General features: G+C 35.4%; 1 protein-coding gene across 1 annotated transcript; it reads right to left on the minus strand.

Moving 5' to 3' along the window:
- Positions 1 to 8,208: 8,208 nt before the first annotated feature.
- LOC110299280 (olfactory receptor 51L1) lies at positions 8,209 to 9,156 on the minus strand. Its single transcript, XM_021168941.1, has one exon. The coding sequence runs from the start codon at positions 9,154 to 9,156 to the stop codon at positions 8,209 to 8,211; it is 948 nt and encodes a 315-aa protein (XP_021024600.1).
- Positions 9,157 to 15,421: the final 6,265 nt, after the last annotated feature.

Here is a 15,421-nt window from a genome sequence, read left to right on the forward strand (position 1 = left end):
TATGCTGATAGAGAACCTTTCAATCTGCAATGGAAGATATAAACATAGGAAATTAAGGTCAATTCCAGCTCTGTAATAATGAACAAAGCTTGGATTCCTACTCTGCACTAGGTATTTTAATTACTCCTCTGCTCATTATATTTAATTAGCCCTTGTATTTGCTAATCAACCCATTAATTTATTCTTTTATTTTATTGTATATTTATTAAGAACATTATAAAGGAAATATGGCAGTGTTAACATAGAAAGGTCTATAATAGATATCTTAAAGTTTGTGAAGATTAAGCTTGTGAATAGGGACTATACTAAATGTAAACTCTTCAAGCATAATTTTTTAAAACACATGGTGTTATCTAAACAGAGAAGATACTAACAAAATGGCAGAAATCCAAACTGAGGAAAGAGGGAGAATATTGTGTTATAAGTGTAAGTAAATGCTTCAGGACCAAAGTGGATCTTCATATAGGCTCCATAGCTAAATTTAAATTTAAAAATGGATGAGAAGTTTTTAAAAAATACAACTTGTGAGTTTACTTTTATTGATTATTCAAGAACTTGATATGAAATAATCAACTTGAAAAGATTTATTTTTGTTTCAAAGTGGAATCAGTGTAAAAATAATATAAATGTTTGTAAATAAAAAAAGATGGAGGAAGCTTTTAGAAGCTTATTGCTAATAAAATAGTGGGTGAAAGTAATTTCTAGTAGTGAGTACCATGAGGAATATGCAGTTGTAAAGTTCAGGCAGAGGAAAAGGGAGACTGACAATACAGATCACCATGAAGTTTACAAATCTAGAACAGCTTTTATTTTATTTTGTTTTGTTTTTACTTATTTTATTGAATTTTGCCATTTGTTAAAATAAACAGAATAAAAGACCCATATAGAAACTTGGGGAAACAAGTGAGGAAGATAAATCCAGTCTTATAAGTTATGACAAGAATGAGATGTACATACCAAGAGGAATTGGAATATAAATTCCAAATGAGGAATTTGTAATGCCTCACAGAGAAAGGATGGGAAAACACTTCACAGATAAACAGAAAGTACATAAATGCAGGAGTGCAGTGTCCAGTTCAAGAAGAGTTGTGAGCTCCCTAAGCACCAGGCAGAGTTATCCACAGATTGGGTATGCTAGGCACCGAACATAACCAACCTTTTATTTAATATAGAATATGTTAAAATTCTACATCAAAATTCTTATTATCCATTTACCAAGTTTTACTCTTCTATCAACATAATCATACTGGAATTTTCCCTGAGTAGTTTAATTATAAAATAACTGAGTATGTAATTCTCTACAGAGACAACACAAGTTTTCCATAGTGATGATAATATCCTTCCTTTTAAGATAGAAAAAATAAAGAAAAGGAAAGAGTTTATGTGTGTATTATCTTTTACATTGTGATCTTAATGCTATAATAATATTACATCTTAGGAATTACTGCTTTTTATACATTACCCCTACTTCCCTTACTTTGTTGTCATAAGTTTCTGGTCTGCTTCATCACTGAGTAATAAGGATCTTTTGGGTACCCAAAATTATTTTCTTTCTTCCTTATACACACTCTCAGTGGTCTGAGTTTTCTTTAGTCTCCTTCTCAGGGAGGCACGTCAAGGTTCATGTCTTGGGTAACTAACTCTCTTACTACTTTGAAATATTCCCAATTTAGAGGATTCAGTCTTACATTATTGGTTATAAACATGGGCACCTGCTTTCAATGACTGTCCATCTAGAGGCAGGGAAAGTCAGATGGCAATTGTAGTCTTACTGCTTTAACTATTTTAGACAGAGCACTAAACTTCCTTGAACATAAAAATAAAGTAGTATTAACTACAGAACTTTATTAATATTTAAGATGTTTGAGGAAAATAAATGAAATACCACACACAGCATCTGATACTAAAATAATATGATCTCAAGGGAAGAAAAATACTGGTCAAAATGATGATTATTAATATTAAACATGGCAACCACAGTCACTGACTCAAAGACACTATGATCAATAGCTCTATGCAAGATCAAGTAGGATTTGTAAGTGCTGACAATATTTGCTGGAGTGAGGAAAACAGGAATTCAAAGTGTCATCAGCCAGTACCTCTATATCACCAGTTTTGACACTAATCTTATTTAGTATTTTACAGTCCTGTCTTTGGACAACAACGTCAGTACTGAATTCCCACCATAGACACTACATTCTCTCACCTCAAGGTTATTTTTAATAGATTTTGAGGACAATAGTCTGGCAGGGTTGGGAAAACGGATATTTTATCCCTTTCCTCTGTCCCAGAGCAGTAATTTCACTTAATCCAAGATCAGCAGAGGTGCTCAACTTCCTTTCAATGTACTAGATTCTTTAAATATATAATGCAGCAATATTATTCTTACCTCAAGGCACAGGTACACCTGAGTCTTTACGTGCAGACAGGCATTCACTCTGACTCAGACTGACTAAGTTTCCAGTGTATCAATCTGGTATCTAAAGCCACTGAAGATTGGAATAAAATAATAATAATAATAAGACACACAGTGTGTCCTGTGGCATAGAGTTCTTTATGGAAACACTGTTACCTTGAAGCAATATTCAGTATCTTTGGTGACTCCAGAGCCTACAGAGGGTATTTTATACCTTGGATATGTTTGACAATATCCAGTCAGGTGCGGCATTGTCACCTTGCTTCTTATTAAAGAATCTGGACTTCTCATCCCTTTTGATGGGTACATTACCTCTAGCACATTTTCTTTTTCTCAATAAAACCTTTGGGGATAATAATTTATGGCAAAGCCATTTATCATTCCCCAGGGCAGATGGTAGACAGGTCAACCCAGCCTCTCAGCCTGGGAAGCAATTCAGGAGTGCCTTAAGAATCATTTGATGAAGAAAAACACTGGTCTTCTTTATGTTTTTCTTGAAACTCTATTCAAAAATATTGTAAAAAAAATCTTAGTCCTGAATACCATGTTTAATTTACTATGTCAAATACTTGACTAAGGCATATAACATTAAAGATTATTTCTCAGTGATTTCTGTGAAGCAAGCATAAGCTGATATCCAAAGAAGTACATAATACACAAAAATGAACATTCATGAACACCATTTATTTATTATAAAATTTAAACCAAATTATTATAAATATAACTGTGGAACATGCACACACACACACACACACATTCTTTTGTATTTGATTCAGTCACCAAAACACTTTAATATTAAACTCAAACTGACTATCATCTTTTAAGAAAAGAATCACTTTATTATATAAATTGAGAAAGATATTTTTCTAGATTTAAAGTTAATGACAATAGAAAATATATTAAACTCAAAATTAACGATAATTTTTCATGTGATTAAGTACAAAAGTCTACAATGAACATCAATCTTAGTTGGAAAATATAATAGTAAGACAATATCTTCCATAGATAAAAAGATAATTATATTTATGTTCAGCTCTAAAATCTGTGCAGTGTAATTCAATATAAATAGATGAGGAAAAGACAGAGATTCAAAATAAAATAACTTTATTATTATTCACAGGCAATAATAATGAAGTATTTGCAAATGAAAAAATCTTAATGAAATCTTAATGAAAAGTCAGAAAAAACAGTAAGTTAATTCATCAAGGTTAGGAACTTACAAAGTTTTATTTCTAAATCCATTTCTTAGTGTCAGTAAGAAGAAAATGATATCCCAACTACATTGTTTATTCTGGCCTCAAAACTACAGAGGAAGAGAAACTAATAAAGGATTGACCAGACACTAACACTTATAACTTTAAATTTTATTGACATAAATTTAAGACTATTTATAAAACTAAGAGATATATATGCTACAGATTAGATAATGTAATATTTTAAGAATAGTTAATTACTACAAATCCACTATAAGCTCAAACTTTTTAAAAGACAAACACACAAACAACATAAATACCAAAGGAAGAAAGAAAGAAAGAAAGAAAGAAAGAAAGAAAGAAAGAAAGAAAGAAAGAAGTGCTGAATTGTTGGTTTCACACCATCTATAGTACTATTAAATTGAAGCAAATACAAAAATTTATTGTATCAGTACAGAGAGACAAAAATTATTTTCACAAATATGCTTACATTGCACAATACATCATTGAAATTCAAGATTAGTGCTTAAACAGTTGATTCTTTGGGAACTATGCTTTGATCTTATCTTACCCTGCAGAAAAGTAAATTCTACAAAAGTTGTATATCCAAACATGAAAAGTAGGTCATAAAATTTCAAAATCACATAGAAAAACAAGTTACCTATATCTCTCTCACTTCAAGCATATCCTCCACTACCTACACTACAAGAATATAGCTGAATTCAGTGAAGAATTTTTCCTTTGTGAGTACCATGATGTTGGTACCATGACATTGGCCAATGCAGAATGCTGAAGAGACAGTGTAGGTGAGTCTTTTGCATTTCTGTTTGATTTTACTTCTACTATACAGAGACCAAAGACAAGCAGAGCAGACATTCCTTGACATTCATCCCTCCAATTTTAACCTTAGGCAAATTGCTCAGCTCTTTCTAAATCTGGCAGTCACTACTGTACTTGGCATCTCAACTATGATCACTCTGCACACTAGAGGGGATGTTTTCAGTTTATTAGTCAACACTGTCTTCTCTTCCCATCCATAATTTAAGAGGGATCCGTTTGCCATTCTCAACTGTTTTCCTATTTGATGGTTCCTTCAACATGGTCCTGAAGGCAGTTCTGGGTTGCAAATAGTGGATAATCTATTCCTCACAGGAATGTTTGTTTTGTTTTGGTTTGGTTTGGTCTCAAAGCAGTTTGTGTAAACCTTTTGGGTATAGAGTGGGTGGAATGAACTCCAATCTATTTTTTATCCTTCTTTGGATAACCACATTAATGCTAATGTGCCATTTAGATTTATATTTATCCCCCATACACTTAATTGCTGAGAGGTTAAGAGTTGAGATGAACGAATATTTCCTGATGCTGTGAAAATTTTGGTGTAGTTGCTATCTCTAAATTGGACCCCAAGTAACATATTAAATAGATATATATTCCTTTTCTTTTTCCTTTTTTCTTCCTTCCTTTCTTTACTTTTTTTTTGTTCATTTTTGTTTGGTTTGTGTTTTTTTTTATTAGATATTTTATTTATTTACATTTCAAATCTTACCCCCTTTCCTGGTTTCCCATCTGAAAATCCCCTATCCCCTCCCCCTTCCCCTGCTCACCAACCCACCCACTCCTGCTTCCTGAGCCTGACATTCCCCTACACTGGGGCTTAGAGCTTTCACAGGACCAAGGGCCTCTCTTCCCACTGATGACTGACTAGAACATCCTCTGCTACATATGCAGCTGGAGCCATAAGTCCCACCATGTGTTTTCTTTGGTTTGTGGCTTAGTCTCAGGGAGCTCTGAGGGTAATGGTTAGTTCATATTGTTGTTCCTCATATGGGGCTGCAAATCCCTTCAGCTCCTTGAGTACTTTTTCTAGCTCCTTCATTGGAGACCCTGTGCTCAGTTCCATAGATGGCTGTGAGCATCCACTTCTGTATTTGTCAGGCACTGGCAGAGCTTCTCAGGAGACAGCTATATCAGGCTCCTGTCAGCAAGCACTTGTTGGCATCCACAATAGTGTCTGTTTTTGATGATTGTATATGGGATGGATCTCCAGGTGGGGCAGTCTCTGGATGATCATTCCTTTAGTCTCTGCTCCACACTTTGTAACTCAAAACAGGACTTCTCTATATAGCCCTGGCTGTCCAGGAACTCACTCTGTAGGCCAGGCTTATTGGGAACTCCTGCCTCTGCCTACCAAGTTCTGGGGTTAAAGGTATATGCCACCATGTCCACAATAGATGTTTCTTAAAAATAAATAAAACAAATAAAAAATAAAAATAAAATAAATACATATATTAACCTTTATTTAAAATGAAGAATTCAAAATATCATTGCCTTTATTTACATATTTATTGATTTCAGACAGTCTTTTTGACCCACAACTCCACTGGTTCTCCCTGTCTTTGTCCTGCTGAGATGGGGTTATGGACATGCCTGGCCATTCCCAGAATCTAGCTCGGTTCCTCATGCTCACACAGCAAGCACTTTAAAACCCTAGCTCTCCTTCATTATTCAGGTCAGGCATACTGATGTTCATACTGAACTGTTGTTTACATATCCACAGTATTTAAAGAAATGGCTACCACAATACATATTTCATTTGTCCTCATATATTTGACTTGGGTTACAAAATAAGAACTAAAATTTACATTTGTGTTTTATAATTTGGAGGAGACTGGGCACATAATGCTTTGTTAATGGGGCAGTTATGGTCCCATGCTCAAAAAGTACACAATTCAACTGAGAATAAAGTAAATACATATGAAATAATAAAGTATTACTCATAAAGGCTAACATCCTAGTAAAGACGACAAAGAAATGAATTATCTACAATAAAGTAATTGAAAATGCAACATAAAGACCTGTACACACTTGAAAGAAAGGAAGGAAGAAAAAGAAAGAAAGAAAGAAAGAAAGAAAGAAAGAAAGAAAGAAAGAAAGAAAGAAAAGAAGGAAGGAGGAAAGAAAGAGAGAAAGAAATAGAGAGAGAAAGAAAGAAAGGAAGAAAGAAAGAAAGAAAGAAAGAAAGAAAGAAAGAAAGAAAGGAAGGAAAGAAGGAAGGAGGAAAGAAAGAGAGAAAGAAATAGAGAGAGAGAGAGAAAGAAAGAAAGAAAGAAAGAAAGAAAGAAAGAAAGAAAGAAAGAAAGGAAGGAAGGAAGAAAGAAAGAAACAAACAAACAAACAAAGAAACAAAGAAAGAAACATAGAAAGAAACAAAGAAAGAAAGGAAGGAAGAGAAAGGAAGAGAGAAAGGAAGAAAGGAAGGAAGGAAGAAAGGAAAAAAGAAAGGAAGGAAAAAAGAAAGGAAGGAAGGAAGAAAGAAGACTATTGTCAAATGAAATTGATTTCTCAGGTTTTTTCCCAGAAATACACACCACCTTTATTAGCATAACAGAAACTTCCAATTCATAAGGAAAATAGCATGAACCCAGCACCACCTGGGAATTATCAGGTCACATTACTGTTCTGATGACACCTGGCCACACTGAGGGTCACAGGACAACCCCATCATAGCTGCTGCAAGACCACACTTCTGCCATAAGAGTTTCATCATCAAAGTTGCACACAGACTTGTTTTGATGCGTTTGAGTGGGAAGGATAGATGTGGAGAACAGAGTCTTGCTTTTCAAACTAAAAACAAAAAGGAAACTAGGAACTAGATGAGCAATGTCTCCTCCAGTCTGCTAGAGCGCTCTATGGGTACTTGCTTCTCCCCTGCATCAAAAGGAGAGAAAGAAGGAGTGGCAGGGAACCAGGACACTAGCACTAGTAGGCTGCTCTGGTGACATTCAGCTCCATTCCCTTTCTGCTGATGGTAGTAGGCATCTATTCTGGCAGCTGCAGCTGCTTGATGGGGGAGGAAGGAGCCACCCACGCATCACCTCTTCTTAAAGCCATATTTTCTGCGTTCATAAAATTGGTCTGTCTTAGAGCTCCCCTAATTGACAATCTTTGGGCAATCTTTTGGAAGGGCAGAAGCTCTATCCTTCTCCTGAATGGTGCACTTTTTACAATAGTAGGCATCAGATACTCCAGGACCTCCATAGATCACACACCGGCCCAGGCAAGGTCCATGGTTACACTCATCACCTATGTGAACCAGGATGCAGGGACACACATAGGAATCACAGATCACACATTTGCCATCACATTTTTCACATAGTCTTCCAATACCAACACTTGCATAAAATCTGTATTACATTTAGCTATATTCTTTTCTAAGCCAGCAGCTGGTGAGTTCTTAATTTTTTAATATTGTTAAATCTATTTTTTCATAAGGAATGTTACTATGATAGTTTTAAAAAGTAAAAATTATATAGTTTTTCAAAAATTGAATTCCCATTACATGGATTTTTTTTTATTATTAAATCTCATAATAATCTTAAGTACAGAAAAAGGCCATAGTAATTATCACAATTTGGCCATCAGAACCTAAGTGATACAATGACTAAAATTAACTGAGACTGCATATTTAGAAGATAAAATAATTAGTTTATCCTAATTTAATCAAGTATGACCCAAGACCTATAGTCTATATTTTTCATGTAATAAAACAAATATCTTTTCTAATATTTCCCAGGGCAAAAATCAGAGAATATGAGTAACTTAAAACCTTCTACTTAACCTAAACTTGCGGAGAATTCCTAGACGAATCTGTTTTGTTCTCACACTGTAGACAACTGGGTTCAGCACTGGGGGTAGAAGCAGGTAGATGTCAGCCATGAGGATGTGGACTATGGGAGAGAGATGTTTCCCGAAGCGATGAACCATTGACACCCCAATTACTGGAACAAAGAAAATGAGTACCACACAGACATGGGAAACACAGGTATTCAGAGCTTTTAGTCGCTCTTCACGGGATGCAATACTCAGCACTGCATTCAGAATAAGAACGTAAGAAATAAGTATAAAGACTGAGTCCACACCTAGTGTAGCGATAACTACACATAGTCCATAGACGCTGTTGATCCTGGCATCAGAGCAGGACAGCCTCAGAACATCTTGGTGTAAGCAGAAGGCATGGGAGAGGGCATTGACGCGGCAATAGTGATAGCGTCTCAGTAGCAAAGGTGTAGGCAGAACAACTCCCATGCTCCGTAGCAAGCAGGCCATGCCAATCTTGCCAATCACACTGTTGGTGAGGATGGTAGAATAGTGCAGTGGACGGCAGATTGCTATGAAGCGGTCAAAGGCCATAGCCAGAAGCACTGAGGACTCAAGAAATGTGAATGTGTGGATGAAGAACAACTGAGCATAGCAAGCACTCGCCTGTATTTCTCGGACATCCAACCACAGCACTGTTAGCATTGTGGGAAGTGTAGACATGGACATACCTAGGTCAGTCAGTGCCAAGATGGAAAGAAAGTAGTACATGGGCTGATGGAGTGAGGTCTCTATCCAAATAACAGAAAGAATGGTTACATTACCAATGAAGGCTACTAAATAAGCCAGACAGAAAGGTACTGAGAGCCAAGAATGAACATACTCTAGTCCTGGAAAGCCCTTTAGGATAAATATGGGCTCTGTAACATCACTGCTATTCCAGGCAAGCATGGTGAGCCTCAAGTGGCTTGACAGGTTCTTCTTTATTGCTTAGTCAAATTTGTACCAGAACAAACAACACAACCAGGGCAAAAATATGCATTCCCTCTATGTTCACCTTGGAAGAAAGAAGAATTTGACAGTGGTTATTATATAAGAAATATTTTCTCAAATTATGGAATATCAAGAGTATGTGCCCAATAAATATAGTCATCTATAACAAATAACTTGGCAGATCTTTATCAGAAACACCAGAAAAATACACAATGTAGAAAAATACAGAAAGTTTTACTCTAAAATACAATGATAGAAGTAAAGAAAAATCAGAGTGAAAGCATAGGATTTTCACAAACTTCCTCAGAAATGCTCTGGAGTCAACTGGTGATTGCTGTTAGCTTGCAACCATGAAACGGAACTTACCTCGTGACTTCAGCACATGTCTTCAAAGATCTTTATTCCACATCATAGCTTAACACAGAAATCCTTCTGATGGTGGCTTTCTGTATGTTCTCTGACAAAAAAAAATATAAAAGCAATATATTTAACACTATTGTTTAGCATGTCTTAAAATATTAAAGGAGAGAATGTCAGTTTGCTGGTATTCATTTCTTGGAAAGAGAGGCCAAGAGACAGAGAGGAAGAGAAAGAGGCAGAGAAACAGAGAGTCTAAAAGATCAAGCCTAGAACATTGCATGTGCTAAGCAAACAACGGATGAGCTACACTTTCCAGCACGTATGATATTTCCTGATTCACTGTTTTCCCTTTCAGAAGACTGTTTATAACTTTTAAAAGAGCAGTCAATATAAATATTAAGTGTTGTATTTGCACTTACTGGGAACACAGAGGAAGCTCAGTGATGCAACAACACCTCAGGGTCTGCCTTATTTCTCCCTATAGACGCTGCCTCTCACTTAGGTAAATCAGCCCTGAACTAAAGGAAAAACTGCTTCAATTGAAACCTTAGCATTCTATAATGTGACTCCAACTGTTCAACAGTGATGCTGTATTATCCTGGTTGTGTTTTGTTTAAACATTATCTGATTATATCTCATTAAAGGTTTATATTTTTTTTAACTTTCCCTCTAATCTAACATGTGATAACAAAAGACTTAGGCTACCTGTACTTCCAAAGAAAATTTAAGTTACAGTAACCCATCTCTCACATGATGAAAAATTTTCAAATTTTTCCTCATCCTCTGTGGTAGACTGAGTCCTGAGTAGGAAAAGCGTGCTTCCACTGGGCCTGTGAGCTTTACTAATGCAATCTGCTCTCCTGCTAAGCAGAGCATTTACTTTCCTTAGCCACAAAGAAAATTATTTCTATTGAAGTCTCTGACATCATTTTCCTCACTCAGAACGTTTTCTGTATTTCATTTACCAATTGAGTTTATGAAAACAATCTAGACATTAGCATCAACATATGTAGCACACACAATAAATGTACAAAAATGCTCATATACACAGGCAAACATGTACACACACAGAGCTAGTGTTTTAGACACAATGGGAAATTTTCTCTTATTCCATGCCAGGACATTATTGTATGCAAAAATTTTCAACCTAATTACAAATCATATTTTCTTCAATTTTCAGATATTTCTGTAAATAACATGGGTTATGATTTTGTAATTGTCTTGCTCCTGTTCTGAATCTCCTTTATGCTGATTTTAATGTTTGGAAATTTTTAGTTACAGGGTTGTTCACATACTGAACCAAAGAATATAACAAACATTAATACCTTCTTTATACTTTAAAATTTTTCTGGTTCATGTATTTAAAGCATGCAGCACATTCATATTTTATGTATATAGATATAAATTACATTATATACAAGAAAATTATCCTATCACATTCAGATAACATTTTTTTGGATGTATATATGTGTGGTAAGAGCATCTAATATCTATTCACCAACTAAATTTGTTTAAATCAGTACATTATTTATTATAGTTCTTAGGCTATTAAATTTCTATTCTTATGCAAGTTTCATCCTTTGACCCATTTCATATTGTTGGCTATCGGTATTAGCTGGTATTCTACTCTGTATAACTTTGATTTATCACTCATCCCTCTCTCAGTATACTATTTGCCATGCTTTTCACTAGCCTTGATCTCTCTACTCTTCTCCTTACTTGGCTCGTTTTAATCTATTTTTCAAGTCACTGATTTGGTAGATTTGGGGGGTTGAGTATAATTAAATTACACTGAGACTGAGAAATGATTGAAAAACACTGGTAGTAATGACCATTGCTAATGACAGAGGCAAAGGGAAAACACTCGTGTCATACAGTAACCTCATTATAATTAAGAGAAAACTACTGAGGACAAGATGCAGTCTTCCCATCATCATAACTGTGGTCCTCAAAAACACTTGTCAAATGGCAAGTTTGTTGAAATTGCCAAAAAAAAATTGAATTTTTTTTAAAAAGTGGGACATGATGGATGTGTTTCTCATTTCAAAATTAACACCACTTGCCTCAATTACATACAAACGCTTTATAATAAATTTTGTTTCTGGAAGTATATTTTAACACATAATATGCTAAAACCCTCCCACCATTTATGTGTAATTGAAAACACTTACCTGAGATTTATGCATAAGACAATTGAATCATCAGGAAATTTTCGTAAGCCACCAATAGCCCATTTCACAGATGACTAATAGTTGTGCTGTTTCTTTCTGATCAAACTTTACTACTGTAGATAGTCATATTCTCTTTTTGTTTCTATTTCTGTTTCTTCCTCTTTGTCTTTTTTCATTTACTTTTTGAATGTCCCATTTGTCTCTCTTTCCTAATGCTATTTCTATTTCTTCTTTTTTTTTTAATCTAAACCTATGTCTTTTCAGTGTGTGATTCTGTTTTTCTATTTATTCTTTGCCTTTGTCTCTGCATTTTCCCTTGTATTTCTGTTTCAGTTCTTGGTACTCACCCTCACCTGAAATGAGTTAAGTCTGCACTGATTGCAGATGCTCTTTGATTCTGGAAGTCTTAGGGCTTCAGTTATTTATTACTCTGTGTCTATAAATATTCCTCATCTCTCCAGGGGTAGAACACAGGGGATTGTTTTTAAAATCTGCTATATATTCAGAAGGGAAATGATGCACACAGTATTTGACCCTCAGTTAGAGAACAGAACTGCAGTCCTCAGAATGTATCCCTACTGACATCTATAGTTCCCATGCCTTTCTTTATATGCAGTAGTTTTTTTTTCAAATAAACTCAATAAGGTAAGTTCATTAACAGTTTATTTTTTAATTTTTAAATAGAATTTTTAAATATTTATCTTAATTAAAATATAATTATAGAATTTTCCTCCTCCAACTTCTCTCTCTAGCCCTTCCCATGCTCCCCCAATTCTTCCTCAAAGTTTGACCTCTTTTTCTTTAATTATTATTGATATATATATATATATGCGTGTATATCTATATATGTGCTTAGTTAAGCATACATGTGTGTATATATATACATATATATATGCTGTCATAAAATGTTCTTTTATTCATACACATAACATACAGACACAAACAAATATATAAATGCAGCCTTTTGAGTTCATTTAGTATAGCTTGTATGTGTATTTTTTATATATTTTTAGGTATGACCATTTAGTGTCAGCTAAATAATTAGGGGGCTCACCTGAGAGAAAGTCTCTTTCTCTCTAGTCAGTGTCATTACTTGTCACGCTTCATCTAGGAATGAGGTCTTGTGCTATTTCCCATTAACATGGGCATGTCAATTGGTGTTGGTCACCGTTCAGGTCTTCTTCTTTGGGCAGACATATTGTTGAGATTTCACAATGAAGCTTTCCATCATATCTAGAAGATATAATCCTGCAGAAGAATTCCTGGTTCTCCAGTTATGATAAAGAACAAAAATGCACACAACAAAATAAATGCAGCAGGCTATGTCTATATATACTGTACATACACATACATTGTGTGTGGCAGGAAGTGAGGGTATCACTGTCTATGTGTGTACCAAATATAATCAAAGAAAAATCTATCAACTTGAGAGTGCTAAGGGCATAAGAATGTTTCAAAAGGGGATACCTGGAAAAGGCTGAAGTGAGAAAAAGGAACTAATTCTATTTCAATTAAGAATGTTAATTTTTTTTTTAAGTAACCAACCTAAAAAAGGCCAGTGCTAGGCCCCTTGCTGAGCATGTGTTAAGGGGACAAAGGCTCATGTTCACTGTCATGGTGCTTAGATCAGATCATGGCCTCTCAGCGCATTGTTGGTTTGCTTACATTCTCATCCCAAATCTTTATGGCTCCATAAGTCCCAGAAATACCTTATGATTCATACCAAGATTTAAAGTGTATAATTTTATTAAGAATATATGTGAATATGGAGAAATGTCAGATATAGATTGGATATTTCAATACAAGATCAGGGACTTTGATGTACTAAATTATCCCATTTTTCTAAGTAATTTTAAATGTTTATGCATAGAAATTGCATGCCCTAAATGAGATTCATCCTTAAGTATTTTACATTAATTTTTAATAAGATAAATAACCATATAAATTATTTTTTCTAATACCTTAATAAATAAGTGTAAAAATAAAGATAGTATATAATGGCTTTTTTTTCTGGAAGAAACCCTGTACTGAGGTGCTTTGGGATAGAACTTGGCATATCACCTACATTTATCTCCCTGTCACACAGTCTTGAGTCAATTCTCCAGGTGAGGTTCTAGGTAACAAGTCTTACCAAAAGCTTTGATGAGGACTTCTCTTGTCTACATTGAACCCTAAACCCAAGTGCATGCCCCTTTTCTGCAGGAAAAGCAAATTCAATGACCTATCAATGGCCATTAATGATCCCTAGGGTTTTTCTTCAGCTCCAGACTATGATGAGGGATGGTAATATTGGCACCAAAGATCTCTGCAGCATGGAATGTGACTTCATTATAACTGAATGAATTCAGTTTGTCAGATAGTTCTATTTCCTTCTTACTTACATAGCTTGTTCACTTCAAAGAACACACCCAATCAGCTGTTCTCTAATGGTTACTCTGCTGTTTAATACAAAAATAGTCAAATTAGGGATGAGAGTATCATTATCAAGTTAACAGGAATAACACTTTTCAAGTCAAAACAATAAAATACATTAATTTATTCAATATGTGAGATAGTTCCACAAACAGAAAATACAATTTATAAAGTATTTTTAAAAGGAAGGCAAGACAGCTATTAAGAATAAGTACAACCATTTGCACAAGAATTTCATAAATTCATTGTTTTTAATAGCTGAGTAGTACTCCATTGTGTAAATGTACAACATTTTCTGTATCCATTCCTCTGTTGAGGGGCATCTGGGTTCTTTCCAGCTTCTGGCTATTATAAATAAGGCTGCTATGGACATAGTGGAGCATGTGTCCTTATTACCAGTTGGAACATCTTCTGGGTATATGCCCAGGAGAGGTATTGCTGTATCTTCTGGTAGTACTATGTCCAATTTTCTGAGGAACCGCCAGACTGATTTCCAGAGAGGTTGTACAAGCTTGCAATCTCACCAGCAATGAAGGATATCATCCTGAGTGAGATAACCCAATCACAAAAGAATTCATTTGATATGCACTCACTGGTAAGTGGATATTAGCCCAGAAACTTAGAATAACCAAGATACAATTTGCAAAACACAAGAAAATCAAGAAGGAAGACCAACATTCCTCCTTTAATAGGGAACAAAACACCCATGGAAGGAGTTACAGAGACAAAGTTTGGAGCTGAGATGAAACGATGGGCCATCCAGAGACTACCCCACCCAGGAATCCATCCCATAATCAGCCACCAAATGCAGACACTATTGCATATGCCAGCAAGATTTTGCTGAAAGAACCCTGATATAGCTGTCTCTTGTGAGGCTTTGCCAGTGCCTGGCAAATACAGAAGTGGATGCTTACAGTCATCTATAGGATGGAACACAGGGCCCCCAATGAAGGAGCTAGAGAAAGTACCCAAGAGCTGAAGGGGTTTGCAACCCTATAGGTGGAACAACAATATGAACTAACCAGTACTCCCCAGAGCTGGTGTCTCTAGCTGCATATGTAGCAGAAGATGGCTTAGTGGGCCATCACTGGGAAGAGGGGCCCCTTGGTATTGCAAACTTTATATGCCCCAGTACAGGGGAATGCCAGGGCCAAGAAGTGGGAGTGGATGGGTAGGGGAGCAGGGTGGGGGAGGGTATAAGGGACTTTCGGGATAGCATTTGAAATGTAAATGAAGAAATTATCTAATAAAAAATTGAAAAAAAAATGAGGACATCCTAC

This window comes from Mus caroli, unplaced genomic scaffold, assembly GCF_978045245.1.
Source record: "Mus caroli unplaced genomic scaffold, Mus_caroli_1 scaffold_8, whole genome shotgun sequence".
NCBI classification, from domain to species: Eukaryota; Metazoa; Chordata; class Mammalia; order Rodentia; family Muridae; genus Mus; species Mus caroli.